This window comes from Ctenopharyngodon idella, chromosome 17 (assembly GCF_019924925.1).
Source record: "Ctenopharyngodon idella isolate HZGC_01 chromosome 17, HZGC01, whole genome shotgun sequence".
Taxonomy (NCBI): Eukaryota; Metazoa; Chordata; class Actinopteri; order Cypriniformes; family Xenocyprididae; genus Ctenopharyngodon; species Ctenopharyngodon idella.
Window position 1 is genome coordinate 21,494,939 of NC_067236.1, and position 20,131 is coordinate 21,515,069.

Consider the following 20,131-nt stretch of genomic DNA (forward strand, 5'->3'; position numbering starts at 1 on the left):
ACAAAACACATTGTGTTGAATATAACTTAACATGCATTGCTTATACATTATCTATACACTTATGCACTGCTTATGAACGCATGCTCACCAATTTTTTTTAATAGTCTATGATTTCGTTTTTTCTCTCTAAAATGGTGAGTTATGTTAAAATTAGTCACTTACATTATGTACATGTGCAATATAATGAATTGAATGGCAGGTTATTTGTTTCAGTTGGCTGTCTGTCAGTGCAGGTCTATTCCCAGACATAGCAACAGTACCAACAACTCAAGGCTGTTTATACTTCATTCAGCAGTTCTTATCACGCACTTTTACAATCAATTACATATAAGACCCATGAAAGCTGATCGTACCTGGAGTTCAGCGGACGGACTCGAATCGCGACTTTCACGTTTGCCATTCGTTTGACACCGGGCGGAGGGAAACGATAAATTGAAGTTCAGCTGTCCGTTAGAGTCCATTTATTAAATGCCTCCACAGCACTGAATTATCCCGAGCAGAGTGAGGAAACCTATTACACGTTTTTCGGGTCATGTTATTGATATCGTCTAGACAATCACAGAGCGCATTATGAAGCCGCGGCCGCAGTTGAACTGCGATAAAACTTCCTGCCGTCTCTCCGGGAGGGGAGATCACGAATCCTACTATTCTGAAGAAGTAGCTCATGAATATTAAGAAGGCAGCGTGACGTCAGTTCATTAGAACGTACTGATTTGCTGAACGAGTAGGCCTACTTTGCATAAGGCGTGGGTTCTTAATATTCATTGTGATTTGTTACTGGTCGGCTACGAGGTAAAGTTTAACATTAATGAGCTAAACCATCGCCATAGTAGGAAACTAGGGCAAGAGAAACAAAGGCGAAGTGCTCGCCTGAAGGCACACATTTACTGCCTGTCTCTGCTTTATTAAAACCCCGTGTAGTCATTAGGACAATTATTTAGAAAGAAATCCAACATTTTTATTCAGCAAGGACGCATTAAATTGAACAAAAGTGACAAAGATATTTATAATATTACAAAATATTTCTACTTCGAATAAATGCTGTTCTTTTAAACGATGTTGGCAGTTTCAATAAAAAAAATATGAAATGTTTCTTGATCACCAAATCAGCATATTAAAATGATTTCTTAAGTAATAGCTGCATTTGACCAATAATTTCCCATGACTTTGTTATTAGGACTACTGGATAAAAAAAATAAATAAAAAAAATCATAATCTGACAGATATTGCACTCACAAAGAGCACGAGCCCTGTTACATGTTAAGTCGCCATTTTGCGCCGGCTTGTTTCTACAGCAGCCCTAAATGGACAAACTGCTCTACAGGGCGCGTTTGCTTGACTAGCTACTCTCAGAGTCAAGAGAGTGCTGTCTCAGGGGTCGTTTACACACCGTTTTCAACTAAACAGAAAACTTTTTATGCGTTTTGTCAGTTCATTTACACGACAATGGTGTTTTGGTGGCCTGAAAATGCAAACTTTTGAAAAAGTGCAAGTTTTTGAAAACGGTCTCCGTGTAAACAACAAAAATGCGAATCTGTAAAAATAAGGACGTCATGCACATGTGCATTACATGTTCAGTTTATAGTGTTTATGTATAGCAGAATACAGCGTTTTTTAGTCATTTTCACGGATTCGTATGAATGGAGATCGTTTTGACAATGTCTGTACGCAGAAAACTCCAAGGAAAAACTTATCCGTTTTAAGCATATTGTTGTCGTGCAAACGTACCATCAGACGAGGACATATTTGTCCTGTGTTGGCCACCGTAGCTTCTCTATATTGCAATTCGCAATCTCTAAAAATTACACACTGCACCTTTAATGTATTCATTTCCAGTGTTGGGGGTAACGCACTACAAATAACTTGAGTTACATAATCAGATTACTTTTTTTTTCAAGTAACTAGTAAAGTAACACATTACTTTTTCAATTTCCAACAAAATGGTTACTTTTTCAAAGTAACGCAAGTTCCTTTTTTACATTTATTGACTGACAGCTCTCCTATCCCCATGTTGAGAGAAATAAAGTGCAGAGGTGTTGTGTGCGCTGTGAACATGATGGTTTTTGTAGTTCTAGAGTAAATGTGAACATGTATTTACTCATCTCACTTGCACAAAAACATTCAGTATTCCTCAAAATGAATAAAAACAGTGAAATGTTATCTCAGATTTTTCAAATGTACAGGTATAAATATGCATTTCCTTCAGCCTGAGGCTTATTTTACTTTTTGTGTGAAAGGGCCTTAACATTTGCCAAAAATATTTTTTTTTGTTATTAAAAAACAAAGCAATCACAGTAGTGACGGAAAGCCATGAAGTCGTCCTATTGTAAAACCTTTTTAAAGTTTATAATTGCCATGAAGAGCTGCAGCCTTGCATATGGACTCTAACTTTGCTATAAACCATATGGAAAATGTGATGAACACACAAAAGGTACTCCTATATATTCACAAAATCACATTTTATTACATTAGACAGGTTTGGAATTAAATAGATAATAACATTGTCCAACATGAACAAAGTGCAAATTTTTCGCAAATATAGACTATAAGAAACGCATACAAACAGGCAGTGACAACAAGCAGAAAAACATGTACAAACACTTAAAACAAATAAATAGAATTTCATGACAAGGAAGCACAGTGAATGGTCTTTATCTTATTCTACTCTGAGGCAGCATGAGTGAAAACTGGCAATGCCCTGTTAAAATTACCCACAAAATGTGTTTTAAAGATTTATAAACTATCAATGACTGGTCTATCAATTCAGCATTTTTTGAGCAGCAAATATTGTCCTTGCAACTAACAATAAATCAGACTTTAAAATATTTTTTAAAATCATATATACTGTAGGATTATGAATAGGCATCCTCACTGCCTGTTCATTCAATAGTGTTTTGCTGGGATTCATGTGTAGAGTTGGTAATGTCGACACACGTGTCCCTCTAGTGGTCATTGAGAGACCTGCAGTATGTCCCTGTGGTTTGGCAGCGAAGGCACTGGGAACTGGGTGGTCAGGGAGAGCTGCTGAAACTTCTTTACAGACTCCTAGAAGAGCAAACAAGAAAAGCCATCAGACAGCGATTTGTGAGAAGTCCAGCCATGTTGTGCCATCTTTAAAATAATGAATCAGCACAAAATATGTAAGAAGCAATTACCTCTGGCCAAGATAGCGCTGACAACTTTGGCCAGTTGATGCCCACTTCGTCTTCTCCTAAAAGACCCCTCTCTTTTAGCTGTATTATCAGGAACAGGAAGTCAGACCTCTGAAATATTAGGATAAAGGATAAAGCACTGTTTAACCAAAATTGTTGTTGTCAACTAAACTAAACCTACAGTTGCAAGAAAAAGTATGTGAACCACTTGCAGAATCTGTGAAAATGTGCAAAATTTTAACAAAATAAGAGGGATCATACAAAAATCCATGTTATTTTTTTTATTTAGTACTGTCCTGAGTAAGATATTTTACATTAAACATGTTTACATATAATCCACAAGACAAAAAATAGCTGAATTTATAAAAACGACCTGCTCAAAAGTTTATGAACCCTTGATTCTTAATACTGTGTGTGGTTCCCTGGTTGATCCACGACTGTTTTTTTGTCGTGTGATGGTTGTTCATGAGTCCCTTGTTTGTTCTGAGCAGTTAAACTGAGCTCTGTTCTTCAGAAAAAATCTCCAGGTCCCAAAAATTCTTCAGTTTTCCACCATCTTTTGCATATTTGAACCCTTTACAGCAGTGACTGAATGATTTTGAGATCCATCTTTTCACACTGAGGACAATTGAGGGACTATTAAAAAAGGTTCAAACATTCACTGATGCTTCAGAAGGAAACATGATGCATTAAGCAAACTTTTGAACAGGATGAAGTGGTCCAAATTTTTCTTATTTCTCTTGAATATCCTTTTTTTTCCATTTAGTACTGCCCTTCGGAAGCAACAGAAAATACTTTCATGTTTCCCAGAAGACAAATTAAATACAATTTACCTTGATCTTCAAATTCCAAAAGTTTTCACCCCCCCGACTCTTAATGCATCATGTTTTTTTCTGGAGCATCAGTGAATGATTGAACCTTTTTTAATAGTTGTGTTTGAGTCCCTCAGTTGTCCTCAGTGTGAAAAGATGGATCTCAAAATCATACAGTCACTGCTGGAAAGGGTTCAAATATGCAAAAAATGCTGGAAAACTGAAGAATCTGCAGGACCTGGAGGATTTTTCTGAAGAACAGAGCTCAGTTTAACTGCTCAGGACAAACAAGAGACTCATGAACAACCATCACAAAACAAAAAAACAGTCGTGGATCATCCAGGTAACCACACACAGTATTAAGAATCAATGGTTCGCATACTTATGAATGGGGTTATTTTAATAAATTCAGCTATTTTTTTTGTCTTGTGGATTATATGTAAACATCTTTTATGTAAAATATCTTACTCAGGACAGTATTAAATAAAAAATAACATGCATTTTGTATGATCTCTCTTATTTTCACAGATTCTGCAAGTGGTTCACATACTTTTTCTTGCCACTGTATTACAAATGGTTTTCACAATTGCGAGATATAAACTGGCAATTCCGATAAAAAGTCGCAATTATACCTTTTTTATTTTTCATTCAGTGACGGAAAACTTGCAATTCTGAGAAAAAAAGTCAGTCTTTTTTCCCCCTCAGAATTGGACTATTTCTCTCAATTGTGAGAAAAAAAGTCAGAATTGTGAGAAAATCTCACAATGTCCTTTTTTATTTTTTATTTCGTAGTGGAAACAAGCTTCCATAGTTTTCAGTAATTAAAATGAAATAAATATTAAATGTATAAAATTTTTAACTTAAACTTATATTGTAAATGTAGTCTTGGCATTTAACTGAAAAATAAATAAATTGAAGTACTAAAATATTATATATATATATATATATATATTATTTTACACACACAAAAGCACATCACAAAGTTACTAAAACTTAAACTACAATTATAATAAAAACTGAAAATATAAAAATAAAGCAAATTGAAATTATTATTAAATATTCTAATAGTATATAAATAATATTAAAATAACACTTAAATCACAAAAACATTTACAGCAATATATCCACAAAATGCACACATGATAAGAATGTAACAGCTCGGCAAAACTGCATCAACAGCACCAAGGTTTACCTCACTATCTGTGGCACTGCAAACGGCAGTCAGAGTGAGTTCACTGAAGAGAAGGTGCAGAGGTGGAGAGGGAGTCCGAGCCCACAGAGCTAAAAACTTTTCCAGAAGAGCAGGTCTCTTGTTCCCCTCGGCTGAAAACACCAGAGGAAGCTCCCCAGATACTGCACATGGAAACGAACCCAAACAGACACATACCCTGTGTATTAATCATTTTCAGTATTGACTTCATGTACCATTCTCCGTTTTCCATTAATTGTTCTCTCACCAAGTTTGCAGGCCAGCTGAACAGTACAACGCAACAGCATCTGCTCGACCACAGGAGAGAGGAGCTAGAAAAAGATCAGGACACAGGAGAGAATGTGTAAAGGGAGGTAAACCGTTCAAAATAAGGGATTACTAAAAAAAATAAAATGATGTGGATTAAAAAATGTTTTGAGTCAAGTTAGTACACTGAAGTAGTATGGGAGGTCTGATTACTTTTCGGCATCCAAGTGTCTGTCCCACTCTGTCCAGCAGAGACTCAATCTGATGAACAGTGAAAACCTCCTCATCAGACCTGGGTCCTACAGACACACTCAGAACCTCCTGAAACATGAGACCAAATGATTTGAGATCTGACACACTTATATTTGAAAATTACTGTAAAAAAAATTGCTTACTGACATCTGGTCCAGGCTGATTAACTGACCAATTTCATGACACTGCTGATCATTAATTCCATTTAATTACATTCCAAATTCTAGTGATAGCCAGTGTCATTGGTTAACAGTAATATACAGCTATATTTATATACTATTATAGTATTTAACAACATTTTAAATTAGCTATTAATATATTTTCAGTTTTCAATTTAATTTTAGTGTAAGTTTAGTTATTTTGTTATGTGCATTTGTCACTTTTATTAGAATTAAATAGAAAAAAAAACTAATATTTCTATTTAGTTTTTTTTGTGTTTTTTTATTTCAGTTTTAGTCACTTTAGTAATTCAACTTAAATGAAGTTTAGAAATGTTGCCTTGCAACTAAGTGAAATAAGTTTTTTTTTTTTTGTCATTTATATTTTAACTTCATTACAATTAACGAAAAACACTATTTTTAATCGCTTTAGGCCACACTATGTCCACACTAATATGTTTTCGTTTGAAAACGCATCTTTTTCTCTGTTTTTGCCTTCTGTGCACCTTGAGATGGCATTTTTGTCAAAGAAAAACAAAGCTTTTTGAAAACTCTCCAAAGTGGATAAATCTGAAAACTCTGTTTTCACGTTGTAAAGTGGATGTTGAAAACGGAGGTATTTGAAAACAATGACGCATGTTTAGTCATGTGACGCATGTTGTACCCATAGATATGTAGTTATTCCAGCATTTTTGTGCCTGCTATTTACATTAACAGTATTGCTCAAGATAAATGCTGCTTTGTAGAATCTTCGTATTATATTACTGCAAAGATGACAGAGAATTTACTCACATTTGCTGTCCTGGGTGGCAAAATGACAGTTACGTTTTAAACCCGGACTTTGAGCGCGACCTGGATACAACAGTGAGTGATGCAATTATGCTAATAAAATGATCATGCCAGAAGAATAGCATGAGAACTTTATTATATCTACTCTCTCTCCATCAACCCGTGAGCTTTTAGTATGTTGTGCGCATGCACAGTAAGGTGATTTAAGCATTTTCAGAAGTTTCACGCTTGAAAACGCTAATGTGGATGACCCTCCATTTTTCTAACCCTCCATTTTCAAATGTCTGTATTAATGTAGATGTAGCCTAAGTTTTAATTAACTAATTACAACACTTTTGATGGCCTTGTCCAAGAATAAAAGAAACATTTTGTTGTTTAGAAAGTTTGACTAATGATGTATGTCTCATTTCTCACTATGAAATTTTATCATCAACCACCCTCAATCTGTTTTAACATTTTTACAACTTGTCCAATAACCAATTACCAATAATCACCTTAACTTCAATCATGACTTCTGATCCCAGTGGAACCTTATGGGTGCAGTCTGAAACACATGAGGACACAGCACTGAGCCCTGAGGCACTCCTCTGGACCTGCTGACTCTTGCTTGATCCCTCGCCCTCTTCAGCATCCAAACTGAAGGTTGAGGGCACGCTCTTCATCACCCTATCAAACGCACTCTTCCACTCTCTCTTTAGCAATGCTAAGGGAGATATTCAAACAGGAATATTTCAGATCCTTATTTTATAGCATGTCTTTTTTAATATATGTAATAAGTCTAAATGGAGAATTTGTTATTTTAAAATGTCAATAAAATTGTGCTTCACTACTTGTGATGTTGGAGGACAGCCAGCTGCAAGCCTTTTCTGTAGCCAAACGAGTGGTGATGCTCTCAGCTGTGGTCAGGACCTAATCCACAACACAAAAAAATGAATTTTTCTAAGTAAATAACTTTTGATCTTGAAGCCTTTTTTCCTTAAATTAACCATGAAATGAGATGACAAACAAGAGTATAACTGTACAGCAAATTTCCACCCAAGATAAACCGTGTCTTCTCTATTTTTCTACAGAGTATTAAGTGGATGGAATTAATGACGAGTGACTGTTTAACTCACAGAAGAAGAGGTTTCCAGAGGAAGAAGAACTCTGACTGCTCCAGGGGCATTCTCACTGCAGAACCTATCATGAGAGATGTGACTAGTCCAAAACATGCCCAACAACATGTATACATAATAAGAGAAGAGAGCTGCTGACCTGGTGGCTCTCTCCAGAGCCTGCATGCCTGCGTCACACAGCTGAGCACAGATAGAATCGTTTAGTTTGGTCGGGTTGACACCCTCCAAACCCAAACTATCTCTGAGAGTTTTCTCTCCACCCTTCACAAGCTCCAACACAAGCGTAGCCCTGCCACACACAGAGTTAGGAAAATATGAAATGATGTAATGCAAATTCAAATTGATTTACATGGACTAACAAAGAGGGGAAATAAACAAAAAGACTGACAAAATGGTGGGAGACTGACTTGATGTGTTTGACGCAGTTGGAACCGACTCTCTCAGCAACAAACTCCACAGTGCGTCTGAGAGATGGGGGCTGGTTGTGGAAGAAGGCCTGTTCCAAATCAACCTGTTAAAACACATGGAAAAACATGGATGGCTGCACATGGATGACTTACTCTCAAATCTTCAACAGATGGAAGGCATTTGTTTGCAGCGTACCTGAAGTTTATGCTGTGAACGGGTGGTGGAGGGTCCCCTCAGTTCTGCAGATGTCGGAGTGATCTTGCGAATCAAGCCTCCGCTCTTGGATGTGCTACCAGCCACAAAAGCAGCAAGAAGTTTACGAAACTCTCCTGCCAAAAGAATGGCGTAAAGGTACCTCAATCACCCTCAACTGGAATTTATTCCAACCGAAACTTGGTAAAAGACTTTTTTTTTTTTTTAAACAGTACGCTCTTACCTAAATATGGACAGCAAGTCAAGAGAAGCTGTTGGTCCACTAATGGCAGGGTGTCCTGAAAAGAAAATATACAGTATTATACACATTGTGAACTCAGGAAAAAGAAAAGATAAATCAGCATTTCTTTCCCTCCTTAAAAGAAAAACAGCTAAATGTATCCAGAGCAGAAGATCAGTGGTCCACTAACCAGCCCCTGAGAGCTTGTATTACTCTCCAGTTCCTTGATTTCTTCCTCTAGATCTGTGCTGAAGAAGAGATCTTCTGGGAAGATTGGGATCTAAAAGAGGGACAGTAACAGAAAGATTTGACAGGCTCATAACCATTGTCTTTGTCCAGGCTGCATGATTTGGTCAATTGCAATTTGATAATTGTTTATCATATTTATTAAAAAAAACCACATTGAAACAGCTCTTATCTTCAGTGTATGCAAAAAACTGTCAAATAATCCCTTGATCTTGTTTAACCCATGTTCTGCTTTTCTTCTGCAACCTCATTGCATTCACACTGGCCTTGACCATAAAATTGGATCCATATCACCATTTAGTAGGGGTTCTGAAATTAATTGTTTCTATGATGCATCACAATGCAGACATGGACGATTCTGCATCAATTCAGTAATAGACCATAATCCATCATAGCCTACTGACGTTTCTCTGACGTCATTCGTCGCTTATATGCTTCTTGCGCTAGCGTAAAATGGCAGAGGGAGGCGAAACACGTGAGTAATAAAAAAAAAAAACGCACCCACTATTTTAACATTTACAGCGTGCGAGAGCCCGTGTGCATATGTGCGAGCGTTTTTGTAACTTAAGTACACTACTTGAAAGTTTAATGCGCTTTTAGTATTTACTAGTGTTTATTAGTTCTAAATGCTCCTGTCTTATGCTGTGTTCAGACTTAAGTTTTGTTTGATGTTTGCTACATTCAGGAAGTGAAGTAGAAAAAGGGAGTTCATATATCTGATTGCTTGTGTTCATTGACGAAAATGTAGCCATGTGCAGTAATATTGAAAATTGAGGATGCAACGCATCGTGATGCAACTGAATTGACGTGATAATCGTAATCAAATTGAATCATGAGACCAGTGATGATTCGCATCTGCCTGGTGTTTGATTTTCAGCCCAGTGAAAATGAGACATCTCACCTGGAAGAGCCAGCCCAAAACTGCCACCATGAGCAGCTGATTCATGTAACACAGCTCCCCTCCTCGACCCAACACCATCCTCCTGAAACACACACACATAAGCATAACTAACAGCACAATCACACACAAAGATCATTTTTGATGTGTATGTGAAAAACTCACTTGTAGATCTGGAGCAAAAGGCACAGAGCAGTCCTGTAATAAGGCAGAAATGGGCCGATATAATCCAGCATGGACAGGAACTCCACCATCCAGGGCACTGTCAGAATGGTGCGTCTCCGATGCACTGAACTCCTCAACACCGCACACACATCCAGTACTGGAGAACTCTGACAATACACACATAAAACAAATTAGGTCCTGAAGAATACATATCTTGCAGGCAAAATTCAGGCCTTCATACGATGTGTACCTTGCTCCGCAGAGTGACTGCAGCATCCTGTATGTCTCTTGATGGCAGCTCAGAGGTCTGGTAAGGCAGAAAAGAGATGAAGCCCAAAAACTTGGCCAGAAGTCGTGCCGTGAGAAGCACAGAGGAGAAACGTTGCTTCTCATCCTGAAACAAAGATCCCAAAAATGTGTTTTAAACCCATTCAAAGCCTCTGATTACTTTGGAGTGCTTGAATATTTTGTTTTCTGGTCTAACCTGCTGCTCCATGTCTCCATCACCGGTCTCCTCTCCCCGGGCAGGGCTGGCGTCTGGACCAAAGATGGACACCTCGTCTAACTTCAGCAGCTGCTGACACAGACCATCTTTCAGGTGCTGGTTCAGCTGACAGCTAGTACAAAGATGACAGGAATTAGAGCCAAGCATCAAAAACAGATTAAGAGTGAAACCTTAAAGAATCCATGAAATCAAAATGAGAATTTTGTGACTTTTCCGCTTTGATACAATCCATATGCTACTGTACTCCTAACAGCTGGCAAAATGTGATTTAAGCAGGTATACACCAGCCTAGCATTCAAAAGTTAAGGGTCAGTATGATTCTTTAAAAATATAAAAATAAATAATTAATACTTTTCAAAAAGGATCCATTATATTGACAAAAAGTGACATTAAAGATATGCATAATGTAAAAAAAATGCTGTTCATTTTAACTTTATATATCAAGAATCCTGAAAAGTGTATGTTTTCCACAAAAATAACTGTTTTCAATTGATATAAATAAGAATGGTTTCTTAAGCAGCAAATCAGCATATTAGAATGATTTCTGAAGGATCATGTGACACTGAAGACTGGAGTAATGATGCTAAAAATTCAGCTTTGATCACAAGAATAAATTACATTTTAAAATATTGGTGAGTGTTTTGAAAGCATCCTTCATTGTTTTTGCCCAGCATACAAGCTGTGATTTTGCGGTGCTGTAATGTAAACAAATATCTCTTTGTTACAACAGAACAGAAAATGTTTGCACAGGAATGTAAACTGCACTCAAACTAACTCAAACAGCTGGAGCAGGATTGAAAAGCTTAAATTATGACATCATGAAAGCATCAATTGCACATATAAAGGTCCCAAAGAGGCCCGTGGCAATAACATTTACCAGCTGGCTGTCTGAAGGAAACCCTTGAAGAACTCCTGATGGCCAGGAAAGGACGGTGGAGGGCAGGGACCAATGAGTCCCTGAGGCTGGACCAGACGCTGCTGCAGGCGCTTCAGACGACCCAGGCTGTCTGCACCCAGCATGCCCAGCAGATCAGCATCAGGAGCATCACTGGAGGAGCCCAGCGCACAAGGGCTCTTACACATCTAGAAAAAGAAACAGAATATAAAAGGGACAGATAGAGAATAAGAGGATATGTGAAAATAATCGGCCATTTTGGCTCACTTGGATCAGCTGCTTCTGGAAGAGTCTGGCAAAGTGAGAATGGCTTCCTGCTGCTGTAAGCTGACTGACCATCATCCTGTGGGTATAAATTATAACACCTCACAATTGGAAATCAAATTTTCACAATCAAAATGATTGAGGGATGATATGTATATCATTCAAATAAAAAGAACAAAGAATATACTTTTAGTTTTTACTATAAAATATCCCTTTTAAAGGATTAGTTCACTTTCAAATGAAAATTATCCCAAGCTATACTCACCCTCAAGCCATCCTAGGTGACTTTCTTCTTTCTGATGAACACAATCGGAGATATATTAATAAATATCCTGATGCATCTGAGCTTTATAATGGCAGTGAACAGGGTTCACGAGTATGAGCTGAAGAAAGTGCTTCCGTCCACAACCATCCATCATAAACATACTCCACACGGCTCCAGGGGGTTAATAAAGGCCTTCTGAAGCGAAGCGATGCGTTAGCGTAAAAAACAAACAAAAAAAAACATTTAACAAGTTGAAGTAAAATATCTAGCTTCCGCCAGACTGCCTTCCGTATTCTACTTACGAAAAAAATGGAACTGGTTTCGTGTCAGTCAGCTTTTTCCGTAAGTTGAATATGGAAGGAGTAGGATGTAACGTAAGCATTTTGAACTGCGAGAGGCATTACATTTTTTTCATAACTTGAATATGGAAGGCGGTCTGGTGGAAGCTACATATTTTACTTCATAGCTTGTTAAATAAGTTTTTTTTTTTTTTTTTTTTTTTACACAAACACATCGCTTCGCTTCAGAAGGCCTTTATTAACCCCCCGGAGTCATGTGGATTACGTTTATGATGGATGGATGTACTTTCTTGAGCTTCATACTCGATGTTGTTCACTGCCATTATAAAGCTCGGATTCGCCAGGATATTTATCAAGATATTCCCGATTATGTTCATCAGAAAGAAGAAAGTCACCTAGGATGGCTTGAGGGTGACTAAAGCTTGGGGTAATTTTTTATTTGAAAGCGAAATAATCCTTTACCACTCACCTGACTCTATTGCCTAATGCTGCCTCAAAATCCCAGCCAGGCTCCTTATGAGAGTCCTCCCATTCTCTGATCAGCCCGTAAAACACATCCCTACAACAGAAGCAGGAAAAAAATAACATGAACCATATATATCCAGGCAACAAAACTGAAATCACCTAAAACATCACATATTTGAAACATATTTATGGTGTTCAGAGTACCTCTGCTTTTTAAACGTGTGGAAGGCCCTATCACTGCTAAAATTGGAGCGGTTATCTGTGGCGGGCTGGAAGGGTACTGAATGAACAAACAAGGGTGGACTGGGGAGCACCTGAGGAAGTGAGGACATGGTTCAGCATGAGCTTTCAAAGGTTACTTACTGGTTGCTTTTAAACTAATGCTTACTTTAGCTGTGCAGTTGTCTTGAGCTTGTGCTAGGCGGTCTCTGAGGGATGAGGAGAAAGTCCCCACTCTCTCGTTCTCAGACAGAAGCCGCAGAGTGCATTTGTCCAGGTGTGACACCAGCCTAATGAACAGAGAAGATAGAAAGTCAGGCACACTGAAACCAATCTGAAGCAGTGAGAAGTAATGAAACTATAAACAGACTTACTCAAACTGATTCTCCAACACTTTCACAGAAAAATACACACAGTTGTGGACATTTCCCAAGTAAGCTTTCTCCAGCACATCTTCAAGACCATAAAAAGGACACAATCAGGACATGATCAAATTAATCGTTTTGAGATTGATTCATCCTCAAAACCGGAATAAATATCTAACAGGCATGTGTTCAGCTAAAAACAAAAACAATCCCCCTGCATGAAAATCATATTGCAGTTGTTTTGTTCTATTCCACTGTGGAGGCCATTCAATATGATGACAATAATAATATAATATAAATAATACATTTTATATTAATTTATAAAAAATTAAAATAGGCTGCCCCCTAATAGTCGACTAGAAGAGGCTTAGTTGACCAAAAATGTTATTAGTCGGTTAGTCGCAGAAAAAAAAAAAAAACTTGTGACAAAGTCACGCAGTCCATTAGGGACAAATTGCAGTATGTCGGGAAGGAAATCCAAACATTCGACCTTAAATATGGCTAATCATTTGAAACATGTAAGTAGTAGCAACTTTACATTGTGCTTGCTCTAACGTTAACCTAGATAAATGTGTGCTATTATATATCCAAGTGTTTGCGTGGAGTGTGGAGGCTAAAGTATAACGCGCTTACTGCAAGACATAGAAGCGCCGGCACGATCACTTGCATTTTTTCTGATAACACCGGAAACAACTTAAAATACTCCATTTTTGGTCATACAGATAAGAGTAATACACCATTCGAGACTACTTTTATTTGTGTAAATGCACAATAACAAGAAAATGTTGAGGCTTTGTAAAATAAAGAAAACAAACAGGATGCGCTTTCTTCCGTCTTGGTCTCTGTATACTTGAGCGCGTCAAAAAAATAAACCAAAAATCAATGTATACTTGCCTCACAGACATGTGAAATATATCTATAGAAAGCTTGAAATGTCAAGCAATTGTCAACCAATTCAAGTGGAAAACAAATATTCTCAGATTATGTAATCCGTATGAACCGTGCATATATGCGCGTCCACTACCGCGGATGTGACGAGTCAGCATCATCGACTTCATCGCAGCCGAAAAAAAAAAAAAAACCCATCAATAAATTATTAAAATGTTTAGATAGTCACGACACATTCATAATCATTACTTTTGCTGGTGCGCTGCGGCAAGCTTTATGTGTGCGCTTGAGCACTGATTAGGCTATGTATTATATAGGCAATTAAAGTCTCATTATTATGATTTATATGGCTTATTAATATACACGTGCAATTAGTCGACTAATCGCTTAAATGAACGACTACTAGTTGACTGGAAAAATCTTTAATTTTTCAAATATTACTATTACAATAATACTATTGTACTGTAAAATAAATCAAGTATTTAAGAATTTTATTTTAAAAATAAAAGCCAAAAAACAAAAACAAAAAAAACAAAACAAAAAAAAGAGCATAAATGTTTCAGCTAATTTAGCTTCCAGTGCAGAATAATGCACGAGTAATGCATTTTTAAAGCTGTACTCTACTAGCTCTGTGCTGACAGCAGGATTATGAAACGACTCATCTTCAGCACGATTTAACATGTAAACGTAGCCAAAAGCCTTAAAGAATTCAATAAGCTTTTAAATATTGACATACCTGGACTGTGTTCACACACACTGATTCCCTCCTCTGCAGATTCAGAGACAGACACACCACGAGATGTCAGGAGCTGCAGCACGAAGAACAGCTCCAGGAAAACACACGGAACCAGATTCTCTACAAGCAAAATGCATTAAAACTTAAAACAGACTAAGCATCTTATTAATGTATGCTTATGTTGTTCAAAAGTTTAGGTTTGACAGGTGTGCAAGAGGCTCATCCACACCAACCAACGATACTGCTCTGTTTATTGTAAGTGTGTGCTGCAGTTTTGTCGTCTGCCGCATAAATGCTCGAGGTCTTTAAAGCTGGGTGGATTCTGATTGGCTGTCAATGTTTTTATTGTTACATCAGCAGAAAAAAAACGTTCTGAAAGTGATTCCAACGATATCGTTTCTCTGTGCCCTTATCGTTATAGTTGTGGTATGAACTCCGCTATCTTTTATATTTAGAACGATTTTTTGAATTATATCTTTCCCCTTATCGTTACAGTTATTGTCCTTGATGTGAATGGATGCATTTATTTGATCAAAAAATGGTTTAAAAAATAATAATAATAATACAGTGAAAAATGATTACAATTTAAAATATTTTTTAAAATATATTTTAAAATGTAATTTATTCTTGTGATGGAATAGAAATTTCAAAAGAAATTAAGTCTTGACTGTCACTTCTGTACTGGCTGAGCTGTGAATCATCACATTGATGGAAAGTGTATTTGGCAATGATTTTCAAAAAAAAAAAAAAAGAAAAAGAAAGAAAAATGTAAACTTTCATCAACTATAAATGAATAAAGCAGTATACAGCACCCTCTGCAGGCCACTTACCTGAAATGCAGGTACAATACAGCTCGGCTAAGAGATCCAGCTCTGATCTCTGTGTAACTTTGTCAGGGTCAGGGCAAGGTGACTGGGGGTCAGGGGTCACTTTTGACCCCTGCCTTTGCACTGTTTTGGTTGGGGTACAAATGGCAGGGGTGGTTTTCAGTGGAGAGCTGGTCTGCTGGGCAAGTTTAGACCTAGAGAAGATGAAACTGCAAATGATGACAAAGAACCACAGAAATATATTCTTACAACATAACCCAACATACCTTTCTTTCCTGAGCAACTCTCTCTCTTCCTGCAGACTGAGAGGACTGCCGCCGGTCAGTTTGGCCCCAGCGCTCTCTGGTATGGTAGGTGGACTGGCAGGCAGGCTGAGCGGTGTGGACGTGAAGCAGCTCTTAGGTTTAGAGTTAGGCCGCTCTGCACTTACAGGAGTTGGGTTAATTCTCCGTGAAGGTTTGGTTGCTCTGGAAAAACAGCAGAAATGTTTCATTTGATCTTTCATATTACATTTATCATTTAATTGCAATGAATACACATTTGCATCACTAACTGGAATATTCAAAACATGCAAAATTAAAATACAGTGTTTATTAGCAGGCTCAATTTCATGACCTTAAAATAATTAAATTTGCCATATTTTTATCAATGTTGAATTTTATTATGTCTATTTTACAAAAACTGGAAATGATATGATAGCAGACCCTTATGACTGTCTGTATGGGACAATAAGTCTTCTAAAACTTTTAGATAATTTGACTTTTATAACCAAGCTAGTTTCACAAAGTTAGTCAATTCACACACACATACATATATATGTGAATAAATTTCGGTTTGACTAATTATATATATATATATATATATATATATATATATATATATATATATATATATATATAAATAAATTAGTCAAACCGAAATTTATTCAGACACCTTGAACATTTCATTCATTAACACAGTTTAACAAAACATGGTCAGGTCAAAGTGTCTAAACAATCTTTGGTTCCAAATTTTACTGGTAGTCCACTGTATGAAGAATTTTTGTGTATAATATGTCACAGTTTACTTTATTTTGCTATCCTCACTTACATAAATGAACTATAGTGTCCTGCACCAACTAGTAAAAATATATCAAAAATGTCTGAATAATTTTTGGTTTGACTGTATATATGTATACATGTGTGTGCGTATGTGTATATATATATATATATATATATATATATATATATATATATATATATATATATATATATATATATATATATATATATATATATATATATGTTTTTTTTTTTTTTTTTTTTTTTTTTTTTTAGATTTTATACACACACTTGTATACATAAACAATCATAAATATACTTAACTGCCACATAATTTTTTCATTATTTTATTTTATTGTCAATAAATGAGCTTGAAACTGGTATGAAGTTTTTTTGAAAGCCATTTGAACCCAAAATTAATACATATGAATACAAATACATTTTCTGCGGTCCGAGTCAGAGTGCCCCCCGCAGCGTTTCACACTCACTTAATTCTATCGAACTCTGAATTTGGATTTTCCCCAGCTCGTTCTTGGAAATAACATCTGGAACGCCACTCAAAGTCGACCTGTGAACTCGGTACACAGATCAACCTCAACCTAAGCGCAATGCGTCATTTAACGTCACTTCCAAGATGTTGGCAAGTTCTGCTTCCAATAAGCACTGGTAACGTAACATAAAACCAAACTTTAACAATAGACTTTAACATAAGTTTTTGTAGTAATACCTTCGTTTTTACTTTTCGTCAGCTGTTTTCAAAGCGATTTTATTCTGTTTTTGTCATAATTGACACAAAAACACAATATAGTTGTGGCGACATCATGTGGTCAATATGTTAACATCTGATTGACTGGAACTCACTGAGGACTGAAGTGGGACATTTAATTTTGGATATTCCCACATCCAACCTTGTATGGAAAGCAGCGTACACGACAACGTTTTCAACTAAAAATGGAAAACTTTTTATGTTTTGGCCATTCATTTACACGACAACGGCGTTCTGGGGGCTTGTAAAACAAAAACTTTTGAAAACGGGTTTCAAAGTGCAAATTTTTGAAAAAGATACCATTATCATCTCAGTGTAAACAACAAAAACACAGATCTGTGAAAACGGTGGCAGCATGCACATTATGTGTACTTTTAAAATTGACAATTTTTTTTCTTATATTAATCACTGATTCATCACTTACACTGGTGAAGACTGGGCGGCGCCCACTGGAGGAAAGTCTTCCAAATTATTGAAGTTGAGCTGCACCTGTGTTGGAGGTGACACCGGTTCAATCCTCGCCACGCCTCTACTCTTCCTGCCACCTCCTTCCCAGCGGCCTCCTTCCTCCGACACAGCAACGCGAGTTCCCGTCTGTCGGCCCGATGAGCACCCCCCAAACCCCCCACTCCTCCTGCGGCCCTTGTGCTGCTGTGCAGAGGGGCTGGGCTGGGTCTCTGGGGGTGACGTCATGAAGTCACCGAGACTGGCACGCTGGGCGGAGCGGCGCTCGGAGGGGGTGTTGCGGGGAGCAGGGCTCCAGACCGAGCTGAAGGAAGGGCTGCTGAAGGTGCTGACGCCACTCAAACACTGAGAGCCGGTAAATGGGGTCTCCTGCTCACCCCTCCCACCCACCGGGGACATAGACGGGGCAGGAGAGAAGAGCTGGACTCGGCTGGTGCTGCGCAGACCCTGGACTGGTGTGGATTTGTTGCCTCTCCGATCAGAAGAGTGCTGCGTCCTGACAGATCTGGAGGTGCTGGGGGTCTTGGCAGGTGTGGTGGGGCCATGGGTCAAAGTCTGACTGCTCTGCTCTCGCAAAAAATTCAAAAGGAAAGGCACAAACTCCTCTTTGCTGACCTTGGATTGAAAGTCTTGGGATTCACAAACCTGCCAAAACAAAAAGTTGTGAAAAGACTTTTAGATTTTTTACATTAAATTATCTGGCAAAACAAGTAATTTCTCAGCAAAAGAAATGAATATTTATGTCATAAAAATCATGTGTGAGTGAAATTCTTCAGTAAATATTAATTATATTTCAATATACTGCAATAAATATAACATCATGCCAGTTATAGTTATGAAGCTTTATGTATGAAATATTATAACTTCTTAAATAAGTTACTTCTCTTTTCACAACAAAAGAAGAAAAATTTTTTTTTGGATTTTTATGTATATGAAACATAACCCAATTATCTCTGTTTAAGATCATATTATTAGTGTTGTTATCATTCACTAAAACTATTATTATTTGTTTTCAGTAATTAAAATAAAGCTGAAATAATAAAATAAAACAAAATTGTCACTTTAGCAATTAACTGAAATTAAAAAGTTTAAGATGAAGTACTAAAATGACAAAGTGAAAGAAAGAAATTAAATTAATTAAAAGAAAAAAAGAAAAAACAACAAATTACAAAAACTTATATTAAATGAAAATGAAAAACTACTAATTCAAAAATAAAAGCTAACGTTAATTCAAACTAATAAATACTACAACAAATGTAATAGTAAAATAAACACTATTATACCTTGTAAATAACAAGGCTTAGTTTTGACTAAAATTGCGTTTTTAACACTAAAATGTTTCAATTATGTTAAGAAATATTAAGAATGTTATATGTTCAAATTATCATAATAAACAACACATCATGAAAAGTATTTACATTCCCAAAACATTTTTGTAATTTCCCACCAAAAAGAAACTTTATGATGACAACGTTCCCACTTATTGCTCGAAGATGTTCTGTGGCGTAAAAAGTTATCATCTAAATGTAAAACATAAATTTAACTTAAAAACAAAACTGTAAATACCCACATATAAAATAAAGCGACTCATTTAATGGCTGTTTGCTAACGTAGCTATAGACTAGCTGACTGAATTTCACTCTTACACTCCGCTACGCAGTGACAGTGAAACAGCACAGCATTAGAAACAAAACACAACGCGGTGTAAATTCTTACATGTTGTCCTTTGAGCCAGAGCACTGTCTCGCTTAACTCCACTTTACTGTGCAGTAACGATTCCAAAAGAGCCGCCATTCTTCTCTGAGTATCATGAGGGTGACGTGCCTCTTGTCAGGGGCGGGATTGGCTGAGGAGTACAGCGCGCGCAAACCTCAACAACACAGACGACATTGCCAGTACTTCAAAATAAAAGTTCAGAGGACACTTTTCCATTTGATTACGGAGTAAAACTTTTTCAGAGAGGGTCTTTAAACCAATATACAGAAACGTTTACTTTTTTTTAAAAACTTGTTTGTAAGTATTTTAAAAGATTTTATGTGATTTTTCTTTTTGCTAGGCAAAACCTTCAGTTTTTCCACACACCTGTTTTGTACATGGATGTCGATCATTAGTTGTGTTGGGGAAACTTACTTATAAAAGTAATGCATTATAATATTGCATTATTGCATTGTAATATTATATTACTCACTAAAAAAGTAACTAATTGCCTTAGTTACTTTTTATGTAATGTAATGCGTTACATTAGGCT

At 36.9% G+C, this 20,131-nt stretch overlaps 2 protein-coding genes across 3 annotated transcripts in view; both read right to left on the reverse strand.

The window, feature by feature from the left end:
• stard9 (StAR-related lipid transfer (START) domain containing 9) overlaps nt 1-625 on the reverse strand; it is a 50,560-nt gene extending 49,935 nt beyond the window's left edge. Inside the window, exon 1 of the mRNA XM_051868579.1 lies at nt 354-625. Coding sequence (XP_051724539.1) covers nt 354-400 — 47 coding nt within the window. The 5' untranslated portion in view covers nt 401-625. The remainder of the gene's footprint in view (nt 1-353) is intronic.
• Nucleotides 626-2,442: 1,817 nt separating this feature from the next.
• Nucleotides 2,443-19,766, reverse strand: cdan1 (codanin 1). 2 transcript variants are annotated; one of them, XM_051868588.1, is made up of 28 exons: nt 19,600-19,766; nt 17,843-18,528; nt 15,879-16,079; nt 15,616-15,806; nt 14,786-14,905; nt 13,171-13,249; nt 12,966-13,086; nt 12,782-12,891; nt 12,582-12,671; nt 11,552-11,627; nt 11,267-11,472; nt 10,369-10,501; nt 10,135-10,278; nt 9,885-10,051; nt 9,723-9,804; nt 8,766-8,855; nt 8,579-8,633; nt 8,338-8,471; nt 8,142-8,245; nt 7,874-8,023; nt 7,735-7,798; nt 7,450-7,528; nt 7,114-7,322; nt 5,634-5,741; nt 5,422-5,485; nt 5,157-5,317; nt 3,156-3,233; nt 2,443-3,045 (listed from the first exon to the last, which is right to left on the reverse strand). In XM_051868588.1, exons 1-28 carry the CDS (start codon nt 19,675-19,677, stop codon nt 2,950-2,952), a joined length of 3,876 nt encoding a protein of 1,291 aa, XP_051724548.1. In that variant the 5' UTR covers nt 19,678-19,766; the 3' UTR covers nt 2,443-2,949. The 2 variants fall into 2 exon arrangements, with proteins under 2 accessions (XP_051724548.1, XP_051724547.1); XM_051868587.1 differs by having other exon boundaries at nt 3,156-3,263.
• Nucleotides 19,767-20,131: the final 365 nt, after the last annotated feature.

Bases quoted from the DNA above. Each gene is read 5' to 3' on its own strand.
- cdan1 (XM_051868587.1), bottom strand. From the start codon at position 19,677: ATGGCGGCTCTTTTGGAATCGTTACTGCACAGTAAAGTGGAGTTAAGC. The intron at 15,807-15,878 runs GTATGTTGGGTT...CATCTTCTCTAG, and splicing joins GAGTTGCTCAGGAAAGAAAG to GTCTAAACTTGCCCAGCAGA. The intron at 11,628-12,581 runs GTGAGTGGTAAA...TTATACCCACAG, and splicing joins GCATTAGGCAATAGAGTCAG to GATGATGGTCAGTCAGCTTA.